This window comes from Nicotiana tabacum, chromosome 24 (assembly GCF_000715075.1).
Source record: "Nicotiana tabacum cultivar K326 chromosome 24, ASM71507v2, whole genome shotgun sequence".
Classification (NCBI taxonomy): domain Eukaryota; kingdom Viridiplantae; phylum Streptophyta; class Magnoliopsida; order Solanales; family Solanaceae; genus Nicotiana; species Nicotiana tabacum.
In genome coordinates, this window is record NC_134103.1 from 74,563,094 (window position 1) to 74,581,506 (window position 18,413).

Consider the following 18,413-nt stretch of genomic DNA (forward strand, 5'->3'; position numbering starts at 1 on the left):
ATCGTTCATCCCTCCCGAGCTTCGACACGAGGAATCCTTCGGCTTCACTTGAAGTTGCGTTGGACCGTGCTTCCCTCTCGTTTCTTTATTGGAGAATTGGGGGTAACATTGTCCCCGATTTTATCCGTACACAAGTGTCTTACTCAATTACAAGAAGAAACCACGAATTACTAGGTCTTATTGTGATTTACTCAATTCCGTTCTATTCAAGCCCATTTCATACTTGCCATATCAATCAACTAAAGTCTCAATCCTAAACAAGTTGGGGCAAGCTATATGAATCCTCTAAATTAATTTCAATTACTCCCTATGTTTTAATTTAGATGACACACTTTTCTTATTAGTTTGTTTCAAAAAGAATTAGACATTTTTATATTTAAAAATAATTTAACTTTAAACTTTTTACTTTACCCACTTTACCTTAATGAGAAGATTTATAGCCGCAAAAATGTCATGGTTCCATAAAGCTTTTGACTCTTAAGCTTTTAGGACCACATGTATCAAGTCTTTTTTTAAAAAAAATTTATACCAAGTCAAATTACATTATCTAAATTGAAACGGAAGGAGTGGTAGGGTTTTTTTGCTCATTATAGATTCAGACACGTTAATGAATTCCCATGAAGACAACTCCTCAAGGGCATCATAGGTATTGATTTGTGACTCGGAACTTGTGGCCATAGTGCGGTCTCTTCCTAGGAAACAAACTCGGTCTGATTTTTCTGAAATTGGATCAGGAGTTTTTTTCTTCTTTTGAGAATGGCTAAAGTAGTACTAGTTTGGAGCTGACCTGGGTAATCGGCTCTTAGATATAGTGATCTTACGAGTCCGGAACCTAATTATGATTCTTTTTGTCAAATGGGACGAAAATAAGTGTAAAAAAAAGAGTGATTTTTTTATGTATATCGCTCTTTTAAAGAACGCTATACATTAACGGACGTTTTGGGCGTTAACATATAGCGTTCTCATAGTTTTACGTTTCTCACTATTCCTCTCTTTTCTTGGCACGTATATTTATGCAGTATCTCAAAATTCAAGATTTAAAGCAACTAGGCCTATAAACTAATGACATCCAGCATGAAATATGGGCAAAGTGCACTACATGACAATTCCAGTATTATTCGCGAAAAAATATTGCTCTTACATGACAATTCCATATATAAATATATGGTGAGGCTCTTTTCTTCTCATTACAAGTCAGTTGGAGGGGGAATCCAGAGTAATTGGAAACACTATAGTAAGTGTATATATATATTAAGGGTGACAGACGAGCGGAGCGGGAGGGCGGATATGGACAGGTAGAAATGAGTATAAATTATCCGACCTAACCTATATATAATATGGATAGAAAATAAGTTAATCGAATACGATCGCTTTTGAGAATTCTCAATCTTCTAAACTTGAGCAACCCTCGATTTGACTCTTTAAAATATAAAAGTTAAACTCATTAGTTATTCATTGATGATTCATTTTCTAAGTGGATAATATGATTTTTATCCATATTTGACCCGTTTTTAAAAAGTTCATACCCATTTTTTAGTAGATAATATGGATGGATAACTATTTGTTATCCATATATATATATATATATATCTACTTTTATCTCACTACGTTTAAATTCTAAATCAACCACTACACTAATTATTTAGTAAACATCGAGATTTGCATAAATGGATCAGATTGCATTTGTTTTCTTGGTATTCACCAAATATCTTCAATCTACGTATAACGCTTTTATATATAGCGCTATACTTACATGTCTTATCAACTTCCATATAAAACGTGGTTTTTAAAAGAGCGCTATACGCTAACTTCCAAAACGTCCTTTAATGTATAGTGCTTTTTAAAAGAGCGTTATACATAGAAAAGTCACTCTTTTTTTTTTACACTTATTTTTGTCCTACTTGGCAAAAGAACTACAATTAGGTTCTGGACTCGTGATCTTATAGCGGTTTACCTGACGTGGTCTGCCATTTAGTGCTGCAATATTTACAAATATTGCCAAATGAACAATTTAGTTTAATTATAAGATTTTACACATTTTATAAATTAAAGTAAAAATATGTATTATTTAACCATAGTTAAGTAATCAAAGTTTGTATGCTAGTCTGTTGTGAGTAAGTTTTCTCTAATGTGTGTTACTCCTTCATTCTAATTTATGTAATGTATTTTGATTGGAAATAAAGTTTAAGAAAAAAAGAAATATTTTTAAAACATATGATTTGAAATTAACTATACCTATTTATGTAATTATAAATCATTTCAGGAAAGGTAAAATGAAAAAAGATACTATACATGACACTTCACCTTGTTCTATTTTTACTAGGAAAAAGGGTCAAAAATACCCCTCTACTATTCAAAAAGGATTATTTATGTCCTTTGTTATACTATCGGACCATTATTATCCCGCTGTTACAAAACAGGTGCATAAATACTCCTCATCCGTTAAGGCCCTCCACCATGGCCAACACCATCCCACATGACCTGATATTTTGTTGAGATAGATGCCACGTGGCATGCCACCTCACCGCCTTCTTTCCCCACTTCTTCCTCTACCACCATCTCCATTTTCATCTGGAAGCTCTTGGACCACCACCAACTTAGAATGTGGATTTCAATGCGGCAATTAGTAAACTCACAACTTTAAAATTAGTAGTATTTGTGAATTGAACTAAAATTCAATCTTAGTGAGAAGGATTTGGAGAAACCTGCCTGTTCATTTTCTTTTGGCACCCATGCTAAATATAACTTCTTCCATACTTTGCAATTGGCAAAGTTGCATTCCTCAATTTCTTTTTATTATAAATTAGACATATTCTCTATTCTCAATTGGAATTTGAGACTCATATCTTGGCTTATTTATGCAATTTCCATGTCTGCTAATGTATTTTAAGTTTTAACCAAGATACACTGTTTTTGCTTCGTGAAACTGAGGTTCCCCAAGAATGAATTTTGAATGTGCTGCTTTCTCAAATGTGCATTAGATACGATCTTGGTGTGTTTTTAATGAAAGTCTTTTGATTTGTTTAATTATTTGAAGGGAATGTCTTCTAAATGTACATTGTACATGATGTACCTTTTTTTTTAAAACAAAATCTCAGAGGCACACCCATAGCTGATTTTACAGAATGTGATGATAAACATTAATTACTTTGAAATCAAATGCTTCGGTTGGGATTTTATTTTAAAGAAATGGTGGATGAAGGGCGAGATGGTGGTGGAAGAAGAGGTGGGGAGGAGGTGGTGAGGTGGCATGCCATGTGGCATTCATCTCAGCAAAATATCAGGCCATGTTAGATGGTGTTGGCCATGGTGGAGGGCCTTAACAAAGGAGGGGCATTTTTGCACCTGTTTTATAACGTCGGGGGCAATAATGGCCCGATAGTATAACGAATGGCATAAATAATCCTTTTCAAATAGTAGAGGGATAAAATTAAACCGACCACACAAGAAGTAAACAAACACCGAAAGATGAAATATCAAATACCAAGTATTCCACCTCCCCTGAAAACGTGATAAATTGAAAGACATGGAGAGAACAAAAGTCAAAATGTTTAAAGCTCTGACGTTCTGTACGCTATCTATAAATGTTTCACACTAATCAGAAAAAATTGATCGAGATATGCGAAGTATAAAGACAGCCGAAAACTATTAATAGTCAAAAATTTACAGACACAAAAGCTATATGGTACTAGTTTGTATTGTTCTATACATTGCAGCTGAAGGTCAAGAGATCATAAATATGCCACATTACCTCCCTGACGACTTCAGATTTACTCATTTACATCCTTTCCTCTTTCTTCCCTTCATATTTTTGGGTCGTCTTATTTTACAGTTGTTGGAGAAGTACACAAGGGATAATTATATATCATTGTAAGGTTACAAAATACAGGTGAATTAATTAAAGAATGTCACTGAAATGGCGAGTTGACAATGAAAACCTGCAGTAAGGAAAAAAGGGAGGAAAGTAAGAAACTCCCACTAGTTTAAAAGTAATTTCGAAATTTGAACTGTATGAAGAACTGGAAAATACGAGGAACGGAAATCACCTTTCTTTTCACCATAATCATGAGTTTAAAAATTAATGTCAAGTAAAGGCAAAAATCCTATCTGCAATATTTGTCCGACATATGGGACACTCGAAGCAGGCAAGGGAACAAGACTTGCACACTGCAAAAAATCATCACATTGGAACAGCTTATACCGTGGGAGCAAAGATAATACGAGCGTAGAATGAAAAAGGAGACTTACAGCAAAAATGGCGGCATGGAAGAAGCATTGCAGCAGTGGATGATTCAAAACACACTTTACATACATTTGAATTTGCATCACCATTCCCCGAGTACCTATGTTCTTTTTCCTTCATCTCTTGCATACGAGCCTAGAGACATAAGTGTAAAAGATCATAAAACTTACAAATTTCTGGATTAATCAAGGCGCGTAAATAAACAATCACATGTCTTTCACAAATTTCAAGAAGTCAGCCATTTGAAGTTCTTTTTTTTTTTTTTGTGGTTTTCCTAATCAAACTAACTTCCAAGTGCCATTTTCTATTTTCTCCACTGCTACCAATACAATCTACAACTCAATGAAACAACATGGCTGATGAAACTGTCACATAAGTGTAATAGAGTAGCATAAAATGGCAGAGAGATTTCCATACAGAGCCAGTAAAGAAAATAGCTAACATTGCTGCTCCTACTAATGATTCTATGAAACATTTCAGAAGTAGCACTCTGTGGAATGACAGGAAGTCGGTGACTCAACACATAAAAGCCGAAGATTTAATTCAAGAGGAAAGACACCGAAGTGTCCAAACCCATACAAGTGTGTAAATATAGGTGCAGACAAGTGAAAAGAAAATGATAATGACATTACCTTCAAGCGGGCAACAAGCGGTTCTACCTTGGGAGCCTCAGCAATGGAAGTTGTATGATTCACGGCTTGGCTATCAATGAGGTTCGGGTCCTTGTGATCGATATCATTGATTTTTGCATCACTCAGACTGTCTTCTACATTTTGCCTTTCAGCTGCCAGCTTTGGATCTTGCCTAGCACCACTTTCTTTCTTCAGCTGAGCAACAAGTACCCACATATTTGCTAAATCGTTTTCCAAGGCTGCCTCCCTTTTCTTTCCCTCTTCAACCTTTTGCCTGTACTCATCTTCCACAACTTCCTTCTCAGCCAATACAGCCTCCAGAGCTGCCTCTCGCTGTTTCCTGGCCTGCAACTCCATCTTTAGATCTTCAGGGTCTAGGTCCCATGTGTCAAAGTCATCATGAATCGCTCCTGGAATTTCACTTCCTCTGCCAGGGATCCGACTTCTACGCCCTGATCGTAGGTTTTCACCATGCTTTCGGCTGCCAAAATTACCAGTTTGTGTAATGGAACTTCGAGAATTCAATATCTCTCTAGCAGCCAACAACTCTTTCTCTTGTTTTGCATTCTGTAACGAGAGCTTTGTGACTTCACCAGCTAAGTTTTTAAGTTCAACAGCAGCAGCAGATGCTAATTCTTTTGCATACAAAGCTTCCTCAGACAATTTCTGGTTCTGTACATGTAACCCGCTATTTTCCTCTACGATCTGGACATGTTCTAGCTTCAGTTTACCATTTTCAATATCCTGCTCAAATTGCAAAACAATATATAAGATCTGTGATACAAACTCATGCAGCACAAATGCAATGTTAATAATGTGCCTGTGAGGTGAAGACAGCAAAACTATGCATAATATCATATGAAAAAAGTTATAAAGATCCAGTCTGATAATTGGGATGGATATCAACTAACAGAATCAAAGAATTCTAACACAGAAGTACCCCATGGAAACAGAAAAATTGCAGATAGTTAATCAAAACAAATATTTGAAAAAAAATTAGCACCACACAAGCATAAAACACTTAATGAGGAAAGAAACAAGAGAAAGGTACGCCTGATAGATTCACTAATCAGATCACTGAAATTCCTCCAATGAACATGAACATATCTTAGAATAATTTTTGGTCTCAACATATCATCATGTTTTTTAACCACTGTTTGATAATATATGTGTTCTTATTCACATTCTATCCCATATAAAATAATACATAGATCCCCACAAAAATTAATACAGATATCAGTTAAAATCGCCAACCAAATGCTGCATTAGTTATGCAGGGATTTTTCTAATCTCTCAAACCAAAGATAGTATTGTTTTATGGGGGACTTTATGCTGGTATTATTATTTCTTATACCTCCAAACCAAACAACCCACTAGTGTTCACTTGCGTTTATTTTAATGCAAGGAAAGTTTTACATATCTAGACTCTGGAGGTAACAAGGGTTCACATGATCCCTTCTTTGTAACTTTTCCCTAATTAAAACATTGATATGACTCCAAAGGGACACCATGAAAAGAAGTTTGTTCATCACATCAAAGACCACTGTAAACATATACTGCGAGGAGTTTGGTTTAAGGCTTCAGATGCTCCCCACAGCTTCCTAAGTACTAGCAATTGATACTATATGTACCAAAAGTTTGTTTCAAAGGCAAGCAGTCCACTCAATTCATTAGATAAAGATGCAGACCAAGTGCTGGATAGAATGATATAGAAATCACCTTGGACTGAATTTTCTTTCTAAGCTCATCAACATATTCATCAGATACACGTTGTAATGGGTATGACTTTTCAGCCTTTACTGCATCCAGCTGCTGCTCAAGATGATAAATCTTTTCCAGCAGTTCCTTGTTCTCTGAACACTGGAAACAACAAAAAGATAACAGTCACATTACTCTTTAGAAAAAAGAAAGAAAAAAAAAAAACTACTAGCTTGAAATTGCATACAAGGTCGACAAAAATCAGTACAAATAGTGGACTTGCAATGAAGATAAATAACACTGCTATTTGACCTTGTTTTGCAGCTCTTCCTGAAGAATTCTATTGTCCGCTGATTTTATCTGCATCAGAGGATCAAATTTTAAACAGCTCAGAATAGAGATAGCTGCATAGCGTGTCAACAAACTCTTATCTGCTACAAACCTCAAGCTCAAAGCACTTCTCGCTACACTGTGTCATCAATTTCATCAGAGTCTGCTAAAAGACAGAAATATGAGACACACAAATTTGAAAGGAAAAATAAAAACAAAGAGGTTGAGAAGGATAATATGAGGCCACCTGCTGCATTTCAACTAATGATGCTTTAGAAACTGATGCTTCACCGTTTTCCACAATGCGCTGTTCCAGGATCCTCATTTGATTTCTCTTTTCTTGTATTTCGCGCTCTAAATGTTCGATCTGTCATAGGAGTTAGAATAAATACAGTTGCCTTGTATAACGAAAAACAGAACATTTATGAAGAACAAGACTATACTTCCTGCGATAATGATTCAACAAGCCTAAGGACTTCAAATATCGGAGATGTTTAATCATTTTTGCTAACAGCGCTAGAAGTGAATAAGTTCGAAACTTAACAGAAAGATTAGCACAAAACCTAGGATTTTGTGGTAAAAATCAAATGACAAATTTATATCCAGCAGTAGAATAGTAAAAAGACTGCCTGTTGGAAGAAAAATCTAAAGGAGACCCTAATTAATCGCAGCAGGTTAATGTTGGAACGGAGGTAGAAGGAGAAGCAAGAGAACACTGGTGGAAAACAATCCCTGCATGCATATGGTGTACTGTTTGGAAGGAAAGGAACATCAGATGTTTTTAAGACAAAGCTAACTCTTTTCAACAGATCAAGTTTAACTGCATAGTTTTGCTTTCTTTTCGGTGTAAAGATGAATTTGTAAATGAAGAAGAACCAATACTTACCTTAGAATCCCTGTAAAATTGGAGAAGGATTTTTCTTTTGGTTTTTTGCTCGTGTGTAATTACTACAGCACTTCCTTAGTGCTACCTTTATAATACAATTACCTTTCTCTCAAAAGGAATTACTCGCAGCAGGTTATAGCAGACAAACACATCATTATCTTATTCAAATTAACCATCAAATTGTTTTGAAGATGGAAAAAGAATTAACAAATGATAGCATACTTGAGTTCTTGAACTCTCAGGATCATTTACAGATTGCTCCATCAACCGCTTCAATGTACTGCTACTGAATGCAATCTCTCCACTAAGCATCTTAACTTGCTCAGCCAGGAGGTCCATTTCATCTGCCATTGAGATACCTTCCTGCATTCAAACAGAACAGACAATCAAAAATAGCAAAAAGTTAACCCTCGATAACGATCATCATGTTGCACCTTATACTATTCGTTCAGCGCATTAAACAAAGGACTAGAAAGATGTCCTAGCTATGCTGACTTTACATATAAGCAAATATAAGCATTTCCCAAAACCCATAGGGTCACTTAATCAATTGATGGTATAAAAGTGGATTATAATATAACTAGATCATACCGCGTCAAGAGAATAATATTACTAGATCATAGTGAGGGAATTATTAGCAAGGAGATGGACAGATTAGGGAGAGACGGGATTGTGGATTATCAATCAGTCATTCAAAGTTAGCTGAAGTTGGCTATATGACTCCATTATATCAATTCTGCTCTACTGGGCTCTAAGGGATTGTGAATCAGATTGGGTAAATTGTACACTAGGCTTGGTATGTAGATGACGTGTGATGGTAAATCTGTTCTGAACATGATAACCTTTTAATGTATACAATTATTATTAAGTTACACAAAATAACACAACAGGTTAGGTAAGAGAAAGGGTGACAGCTGATGAGCATGCTTAAGAAGGTGAGCGATATGGTAAAAGCTACTGCCAATGCTAAGGCCAAGGTAGAGAAATGATACAATAGTATTTTCGTGTCTAATCCATGGGATAGGAATTTGATCTCATAGCGGATCCCCCATGTTCCTTGCTCCCCCCCCCCCCCACCCAATGGGATTGCGATCCAAGCAGCCAAACACCCGACATGAGTAGGGAGTGGTACCGGCCCAAAGCTAAACCAAACTTCCGATTGGGAAGATTTATATAGCTATGGAACCACATAATTTATCAACGCCCATTAAGTGAACATGATTAGACTGACAAAAACTATTATATAGCTATGGAATTTCTCAATTCTGATACAAAATGGTGAGAGTATTCAAATATAATATCTGGATGGATGTTTGCTTAATTTGAAACTTCAGCAATGTATGTAAATAGCTAATGTCAAATTTTGGATATTGAAAATGACCTTAGCTAGGCATTGTATTGGTTAAATACACGGTTAAGGCAAATTTAAGCCCTGAAGCTAGGTGCAACAAAGGTTAAGCATCTCACCTTGCTAAGGTGGCACTTCCATACATGCACCAAGATGCAAAGGTGTGCGTGTCACTGTCAGCGCCAAACCCTTACTTTGTTCAGTGGCAGCACTAACAAGTATAGATGGTATATTAAATATTTTCAATAACTTTTTTTATGTAACATATTAAATATTATAATTACAAAGGAAATTTTTTGGATGATTATAGAAATGATTATGAAAATTATTTTAGAAATTTAGTATGAGAAATTTAGGGAACATCTGAATTAGAAACTTAAATTTGCATCTTTTTTAATCTAACCAAATTTCAAATGATTTTTGAACTTGATTGACATAGTTTGATTCATATTAGTATTTCCAATTCAGTTGCCTTTATAATGTTGTTTGTGTAAAGAGTTAACTTTTGTTGCTTTACATATAGACTTCTGTTTGTTTTTTATTTGCACTGTTTCCTACTGCAATGGCCAATGTGTGCCTTAATTGCATTTTGTACATAAAGCTTCAGTAGAACTCAGCACTTTTTTTCTTAGTCAAAGTTGCAGTTTTCAGTAAAATAAATTCAATTTATGAATAAGACCAACTGCAAATGTTAACTTACAAATCGTTTGAGTCCTTCTAAGGATTAAGATTCACATGCACTCAATTGGAAAATTGAATTAAAACTAAATAAGCAGCCTCCACTTAAAAGTTTTAAAATTGTGAAACAAAGAGAAGGAAGAGACATACTATGGGGAGCTTTGAACCACAGGAAGAACTGCTAAGAAGTTCACCCATCTCAGTCAATTCGGTAATCGTACTTCCAGCCTGTGATAGATCATCATTCCACTTGCTAGAGGATCTTTTGTTTTTTAAATCAGAACTATCTGACGAAGGGTCTTTCTGATTCTCGCTATCTGTGAGCATAGAACTGTCCAATTTCTGACGGAAAGGTAGAAAATAGAAGATCAATACAACTTTCTATCCTAAGATCAGATAAAGGCAGAAAAGGTTTGTCCAAATAATAACTGGATAGGAAAAGAAACGAGAGGAGACGTTTATATTACATTCCAATGTTTATGAGTTGAACAGTTGAGGTGTAGGTTTCTCTACTTTTTGGTATACTTCTTGTATACGGGGTTTCCCCCAACATTAATAAAATTATTTACCTTGTCAAAAATGAGTTGAGCACTTAAGTGAGGAATATAGTAATGATTAAGTAAAACATCTATGAAGTGCATAACTAATTGCAAAAGAGCAGGTAAATCTCGTGCAAAAAATACAATACACATGATGTTATCTTAAAGCAATTATCTAGGTGAAAATCCAGAAAGTATGCACAGAGGTTGAGCGAAGAAAGAACGGCATTGAAAAACACAACTCATGATATTATGGAAAGACAAGCCTACATCATCTTCAGAAGCAGAAACACTCCTTTGATGAGCAGCAGCATCACCCAAATAACCAGGAATTGAATTCTTTGAAGAAACAAGGATCAGTTTAGTCAGCCTCTGTATCCGACTCAGTAGAGCTGCCTTCTCTTCCTCTTCCTCTTCCAATCTTGACTGCATTTTCACTTGTCCCTCTTCCAACTGTAAAATGAATGAGAATGTAATTCAGTACAGAATCCCTTTGTGCTAAAAGAACACCCAAAAGCAGCTAATTGAGTACAGATATTAAACGTGCAATTAGTTTGACATGATCATATCTAGCTGTAGGGAGTCTTTACCACATCATTTAACTTTAAATCATACCTGCTGTCTCAAGTTCATAAGCTCTTCATGATTGACACCGACAAGCACCCCTCTTCTTAGCTGATCAAGCTCTTGTTTCAAACATGATATTTCCCTTTGATATTTCTTAATTAGAGATTTTTCATCAATTATCTGAAAGAAATACAAACCGAACTGTCAGCCTTCTCTATTGCAACTCTAGAAAACTGAAATGCTAAAGAGCAAACCTTGTTGCGTGATGCATAAATCTCAACACGTTTAGCCCTACTTGCAAATTTTAGTGTATTATGTGTTTCCTCCATATTGCTTGAAGCAGGAGTAAGAGTACATATGAGCTGCAGATCACAAAATGGGGAGAAATTAGTCACCCTGCCTGTGAAGCAATTGATGTCAAAGCAAGTACCATGAATATCAGATGGCAGTGTTTATTTATTTAAAAGAAAAGGAATGGAGAGCTAAGAGGCCAAAGATGCACATCAATAAAGCTGTATAAATAATAGATATGAAGAATAAAATAGAACTCCTTGTGTGGGCTCATCATTCTTACAGAAACATGTCCATGTCCACTCAGCGATGATTGGAGTAGGCGAGTAAGTTTAGAATCCCGATAAGGAACATGACATGCCTTCCCTTCACTAAGTTTTCCAATGACCTAATACATGAGAACACAATCAATGCATCAGCATTACGTTCAGACTATTATAATCTTTAGCCCGGCCTGAAAAAGGAATACAGCAATCATTCTGATAGGCAAGGACAAGAAACTGAATTATGACAACGGTGCATTATATATTTGTTATAGGAAACCACCATCGAAATGGTCAATGAGGGATGCTTAGAGTACGTACAGTTCCTAGAGTCAGCAGACTTTTATTTATGTATGATCCTTCCTTTCTCCGTAATCCCGTTGTTTCAGTTTTAGAGCTCTCAGACCCTGCTAAATCAATCAGGTTCTAAGGGGCCAAAAAAGAAAAATAAGTGAGATGCTATAATATAAGGCTTGACATTTGAATACAGAAAACAGTGTAAGTAGCCATACGAGCTGTGAGAAGATCACTCCATCATACTCATCACCATGGGCACTACTTTCAATCATCTGCAAAATGTGCAGGGAAGTGGACATAATAAGATAGGAGTACAAAAACCAAGTACAATGTGTGACTGTTAAGGAGGGAGGGAGAACTTTAAAGTGACCAAACAGAAGATTATGATCACAGACCTAGTAGATTTCATATACAGTAAAAACAGAAGATAGAACATGATATATTACCAAGGAGAATATTGTGTGACTGCGGCTACTGAACAAATTGAAATTATTTGAACCAACGTGACGGTGCTCTGCAATAGAAAAGATAGAAATCAATATAAATTGTCCATAACATGGCCTTGGCTGTCAATGATGGGTTTGGAGAGACAGAATCGGAACATACACAATAATTACCTTCCCCAGCAGCAATGAAAGAAAGAGCATGGCCGGGTGACAAAACAACTTCCTCCTTTATACCTTCAACATAAGTACCCTGCATATTTATAGCACGCGTGAATGATCAAGAAATATACCTTAGCAATAGAATCAACTATATACAGCAGCATAAACATCTGGTATGTAAAAGGCCAGCCCGGTGCACTAAGCTCCCGCTATGAGCGGGGTCCGGGGAAGGGCCGGAACCACAAGGGTCTATTGTACGCAGCCTTACCCTGCATTTCTGCAAGAGGCTGTTTCCACGGCTCAAACCCGTGACTTCCTGGTCACATGGCAGCAACTTTACCAGTTGCGCCAAGGCTCCCCTTCAAACATCTGTTATGTAGATGGGAAAAAATAGAGAGGAAACTCAGGATCTGTTGCTTAGGTGGTGGAAGAAAAAAAAAAGCAATGTGGAACTAACATCCTAAACGAAATATCTGGGAAGGCTCAAACCCGTGACTTCCTGGTCACATGGCAGCAACTTTACCAGTTGCGCCAAGGCTCTCCTTCAAACATCTGTTATGTAGATGGGAAAAAATAGAGAGGAAACTCAGGATCTGTTGCTTAGGTGGTGGAAGAAAAAAAAAAGCAATGTGGAACTAACATCCTAAACGAAATATCTAGGAAGAAAGCTAGAGTGGAAACCTCGGGAACTGTAGCTTGGGAGGTGAAAAGAACAGTACAAAGCTAATATGCTAAAGGTAACATACATTAGCTTTAGTTTGTTTCTTGAGTCATTTTCAGGGTTATTTGTGACTCAAGATATTTATTTATTTTTTGATAAGGTAAAGGTTTTATTGATAAAAGTAGAAGATGGTACATAAGATTATACCAAGATCAGACAACACCTATAATAGCATACTATCAGTTACAAGTTTCTTAACGCATCCAAAAACTCCATATATTGATCTAGACTTTCAACTAAACATTTCTTACACCAAAAAAATAGATTTTGAAGACAAGTATTTTTTATTCTAGCAATGTGATTCCTCTTGTCCTCAAAGCAAACATTGTTCCTTTCTTCCCAAATGGTCCAGAAAATGCAGAGGGATGGTCCACCATAGTTGCTTCTGATTCCTTGATACCTTCTGCCTTTGCCAGCTGACCACTAAAGATCTTATGTCTGGAGGCATAGTCCATGAAACACCACACAGATTCAAAAAAAGCTCCCAGCACTGTTTAGCAATTTTACAATAGATAAATAGATGATTAACAGTTTTCAACCCTTCTTCACATAAGTAGCATATGTTACTTAGGCAGAATCCCCTTTTTTGTAAATTATCTTGAGTTAAATTGGCTTCTCTGATAGCAAACCACCCAAAACAAGCCACTTTAATAGGTGTTTTGGTTCTCCATAACATTTTCCATGGCCAATTAGATTCATATTGATCATTTTGTTCCTGGAGAAGATTATAACAGCTTTTGACAGAATATCGTAAATCATTGCTTGCTGTCCAAACCATAAGATCCTCCTTGTCTTCCTCCATCACTGTTGTACCTAGTAATTGGAGTAATTGCCCCACTTCTTCCAACTCCCAGTCATTAAAGCCTCTTCTAGGATTTAATTGCCAACCATTAGTAGAATAGAACTCAGCAACAAAACCCTCTTTATTCACAGAGCAATTGTACAGGTTTGGAAATCTGTTACTTAAGCTCACACCCCCTAACCATACTTCAGTCCAAAATTTGATTTTTTTTCCATTTCCCAACTTCAGCTTTGTATATTGATGAAATTCATTCCACAACTTACTGATATTGCTCCAAATACTACCTTTTGTAGAGTTATGAACAATTGCAGGCCTCCATGTATCTTTCTTCACATACTTGACATCTATGAGTTTCTTCCAAGTGCTTTCCTTTCCATCATTATAACTCCATAGCCATTTATATAATAAACTCTTATTATGCATTCTCAAATTTCTAACCCCCCTTCTTCACAATCATTACCTTTTGCCATTTAACCAAATGTATCTTCCTTTTTTCTACATTTCCTTCCCATAAAAAATTACTTCTCATAGTATTCAATCTTTTCTCCACACTAACAGGTAACTGGAACAAGGACATCAAATAAGTTGGAGTACCATCCAACACACTACTAATCAAAGTAAGTCTGCCTCCAAAGGACAAATATTGCTTTCTCCAGGTAGTCAGTCTGCTGGAACAGCTATCCAAAACTCCCTGCCAGATCCTCTGTTCATTTTTCATGGCACCTAGGGGAAGTCCCAAATAGATTGTAGGTAATTTTTCCACCTTACACCCCATTACTCAAGATATTTATGAAACGTACAAGTTAAATTTACTCACAGCTAGTGATGACTGGTCAGAAGACATCATTGTTTTTGTGCAATTGTTTCCTATTATTGCCCTAAATGATGTCTATACGAATGTACAACTCTACATCCAGATCCCTCATATGAAACAATATGCTCATCTTTAGACAAAAATGTAGAAAGAACTATCAAAATGACCAGAATCATAACTTCAAGAAAACTGGCTTTTTAAAAACAAATAGAAAAAGTCTTGGCAGTTGGCCCTAAAAAAGCAAGTCTTATTAGCAAAAAAACCTGTGCATCTTCCCTGACACGCAAATTCTGGCCAGTAGGGTCCAGCAAGTCATTGATAACCTGACATCATAAATACGGAGAGTACACAAGTTAATTATGTTAAAAATGGGTATGAGAAAGTTAAAAATGTCTAGAGGTGATAAGTGCATAAAGACAAGTGCTAAATATACACTAAACAGTATTTCACTTTGTATAGGTCTATAGAAGAAACTTTATGATGCAGCTACGAAGGACATGAGCACAAATTCTAAACATAGACGTAGCATCGAAATAAAAAAGGCTCATCATATATGCGAACCACCCCGCAAAGTATAATGGTATTTTCGCATTCTAATCAGTGTCACTATCATTGTTTGTGAAAATATCTGGCTGATCTGCTCCATACTAACCTCGTTGTAGATTTCAATATATGACACTCGGAGTAAGAATTCGCGTCCAGGAGTCTGAAAATTTTAAGAGTTAGTCACTCTCTCCATAGAATAATCAATACTTGAAACAAGCATGGCTCTTCAATCCTTACGGAAAGATGATTGAGGAAAATGAATAGCGACATATCGCTCTAGGGTGTCATGCCAGACAAAAATGCAACACTAAATTTTCAGAATGAGGTAAACTTCCGAGCTTACTTACATCTTGAATAATGCTGAAAACGTCCTTTATCGCCAAAGGAATTATGCCCGGACAACTGTGATCTCCCTGTTGAAACCAAGATCTCAAAAATCAACATGCAGATAACAAACTAGTGCACATGGGAGGAAGGGGGAAGGGGGAGGAGAAAAAACAAAATTCAATTAGCAAAGAGGAAAATGAAGCAAGTAACTACAATTTAACCATCAATTTTCAACAAAACGTGCAATAAATATAAAGATTGTGCAGTATTACAGGGCAGCAGCTTTGTCAATAACAATTAAAAGTTCCTAGACAGTTCATTGGCAATGTAACTGAGTCGGTGAAGCTTTCTTTCAGTTCAAAGGGAAAAAGGATATAACACAAAGGAAAATTGATTTACATGCATAGTGTGCGTCTTTCCACTACTTGTAACTCCATAAGCAAATACTGTGCCTGCATAATCAGCAGGTCTCAAGTCAAAATACAAAAAATAATAGATGAACGCAATTAAATTGGACAGCACGATGTATCACACTTAAATGACAACACATTCGGTCCATGAAAAAAAATTACCATGTATGCCTTCCATTGCAGCCTTGACCACAGGTCGAGCAGCTACTTCATAAATTTCCTGAGTAATTGTTTGAGGTCCAAACACTCTATCTACCCAGCATCAAAGCATATATTACCAAAATAACTATATCAACTTCGATGAAAACCTAAGTACTAAGCAATTCCATATTCTTCCCAGACTAATTAAGGAGATGTTTTAACAGTTAGCAGGATCAGAATCATAATGAAACCCGAAAGTGTCTAGAATTGTACCAAATGCATAAGCTGTGGCTGGATTATACTCGTTCCGCACAATTTTATCACCATCTGCATACCATGCAATTTCATCGCCCTTCTGATATTCTCGTTCGCTGTCACCATAAATTACAACAATTCCAGATATTACTACATTGTCTCAAAACTCACATCCCTAAAATTCAGCTGAACATATTTCTAAAGTGTTTAAGTCCTATGAACTGGCACTGTAAAAAACTATTTTTAATAGCAGGTAATTATATATAATAAGCATTGATTAGTAATCCAAATTAAATCATATACCAGTCGTAACAGGTCTCACACTGATGGTATAAATATTTTCTACACTATATAATTTAAACCCATATCTAAATTAGTTCAAACAGATCTAGAATTTACCTCATTGGGCGAAACCTGACAGTGACTGAAATGCTATCTCCCGATCTAGACATATCATCAACTGGTTCATCAACCAACTCCTCTTCCGCTTCCGACGTGTAACTGACCGGCGTACGATTTTCGTAACCTTGCGAGTACATCGAATCGGAACGACTCATGGATCTGGAATTGTAGCCATTTGAAGAGCCGTAAAACGACGTCGTAGATGAAGAGTAAGATCGCGGTAGTAGCTTAGGGTTCATGACGGATGATGAGGATGACGAAGATGAAGAGTACGGAGTTGAAGGTTTACTACGGTACTGAAATGGTGAACTACTTCTGCTACCTCTCGATGATGAAGCCATCAACGACCTAGCTCGAACTTGAGCTCAAGCTAAACTTCTCTAGGTATGTACACGCGCTTGTGGCTGCGTTTGGAGTACACGCATTTCTATGGAACAAGAAGAGAGAGTGAAGTAATGGATTTTGAATTGGTGCTTAGGATTTGAAGCAAAATGGTAGTGAGAGAGAAGCTTCAGACGATGAATACACTGTGTGTCTGTGTGTAGATTATGTAGTGTAGTTGCTATAATTGTATAACTAATCTGAAACTTGTATTCTTCTTCTTTAAGACAAAGAAGAAATGCAGAGAAGGGAGAGAGATGAGGAGTGAAAACTGAGGAATAATGGGAGGGTGAGTTTGAATTATTTTTGCTACAGTGGATTTTTAAATTTAAATAAAATATACATCGCTATAGGAGATTGGGGAGTATTTAATTTTATCTTAATATAGTTACTCTAACTTTTTTCAAATGTAAAGTAATTTTGGTCCATTTCAGTTCAGCTGGCAGAACATCAAAGCGGTCAATTAAAACTGATAAAATTGTCATATGTGTTTCACATGACTAGTTGGTAAAAGATAATTTCGATTGAGATTTTTTTCCTAATTTCGTTTTCATATTAAAGCACTAAATTACATTATAATTAAAAAAATCAAAGAAGAGAAGCAATGCAAACATAAATAAAAAAATCCTATCTGTAATGAAATAAACTGCAATCGGATGAAAATTTGAAATTAGGTAAGAAGACCCTCGCAATCATTATTTAGCTTGAGCGTGTCAAAAATAAAATTGATTTAAAATTTCGTTGTTCGAATAAAAGTGCTCAATTTTATGAACTAAAAATTTATGTATGCTCAAGTTATTATAATACCAAATTGATAGCGCTCTAATGAGGTTCCGGAAGAGCTACTCCCCCAGTTGCTAGAGGCCGAGGGAAGGCTCCACCTTGTGGTAGGGGGCGAGGACATCCCAGGACTGTTTCAGTTATGCCGTCAGTGGGTCCAACAGAGAATCTCATTATTGAGGAACAGGGTGAGATGTCTGTGGCAGAGCCAACTCCGGTGGATTTCACATATGCACCGGGATTTCAGGATATCATGGGTCATATGCTGCGGTTCATGGACATTATGACTCAGGCCGGTTTATTTCCGGCAGACCCAGCCACATCTCAGACAGGCGGGGGAGCACAGACCCCTACCGCACAGGCTTATGGGCAGGCAACTGCTATATATCAGACCCAGGGTGCACTACTCGTGGGTGGAGCACAGCCAGTGGCAACAGCTACACTTGAGCCTAGGCCA

General features: G+C 36.5%; 1 protein-coding gene across 2 annotated transcripts; it reads right to left on the bottom strand.

Moving 5' to 3' along the window:
• Positions 1 to 3,568: 3,568 nt before the first annotated feature.
• On the bottom strand, positions 3,569 to 17,517 carry LOC107816554 (kinesin-like protein KIN-7D, mitochondrial). 2 transcript variants are annotated; one of them, XM_016642280.2, is made up of 25 exons: positions 16,793 to 17,517; positions 16,412 to 16,509; positions 16,160 to 16,249; positions 15,987 to 16,039; positions 15,608 to 15,673; positions 15,367 to 15,420; positions 14,978 to 15,037; positions 12,390 to 12,468; positions 12,219 to 12,286; positions 11,988 to 12,044; positions 11,797 to 11,901; positions 11,496 to 11,600; positions 11,176 to 11,283; positions 10,970 to 11,101; positions 10,625 to 10,807; positions 9,966 to 10,157; positions 8,012 to 8,152; positions 7,151 to 7,270; positions 7,016 to 7,066; positions 6,886 to 6,933; positions 6,595 to 6,735; positions 4,876 to 5,619; positions 4,249 to 4,378; positions 4,047 to 4,167; positions 3,569 to 3,938 (listed from the first exon to the last, which is right to left on the bottom strand). In XM_016642280.2, exons 1-24 carry the CDS (start codon positions 17,134 to 17,136, stop codon positions 4,085 to 4,087), a joined length of 3,252 nt encoding a protein of 1,083 aa, XP_016497766.2. In that variant the 5' UTR covers positions 17,137 to 17,517; the 3' UTR covers positions 3,569 to 3,938; positions 4,047 to 4,084. The 2 variants fall into 2 exon arrangements, with proteins under 2 accessions (XP_016497766.2, XP_075103252.1); XM_075247151.1 differs by having other exon boundaries at positions 16,160 to 16,245; positions 16,793 to 17,449.
• Between the last annotated feature and the right edge of the window lie 896 nt (positions 17,518 to 18,413).

What these genes read in the sequence shown, in the direction of transcription:
- LOC107816554 (XM_016642280.2), bottom strand. Translation starts at nt 17,136, where the DNA reads ATGGCTTCATCATCGAGAGGTAGCAGAAGTAGTTCACCATTTCAGTAC. An exon ending in AGAAGTGCTTTGAGCTTGAG is followed by an intron (nt 6,934 to 7,015) that starts GTTTGTAGCAGA and finishes CCTCTGATGCAG; the next exon opens with ATAAAATCAGCGGACAATAG. An exon ending in TCCATGCCGCCATTTTTGCT is followed by an intron (nt 4,168 to 4,248) that starts GTAAGTCTCCTT and finishes GATTTTTTGCAG; the next exon opens with TGTGCAAGTCTTGTTCCCTT.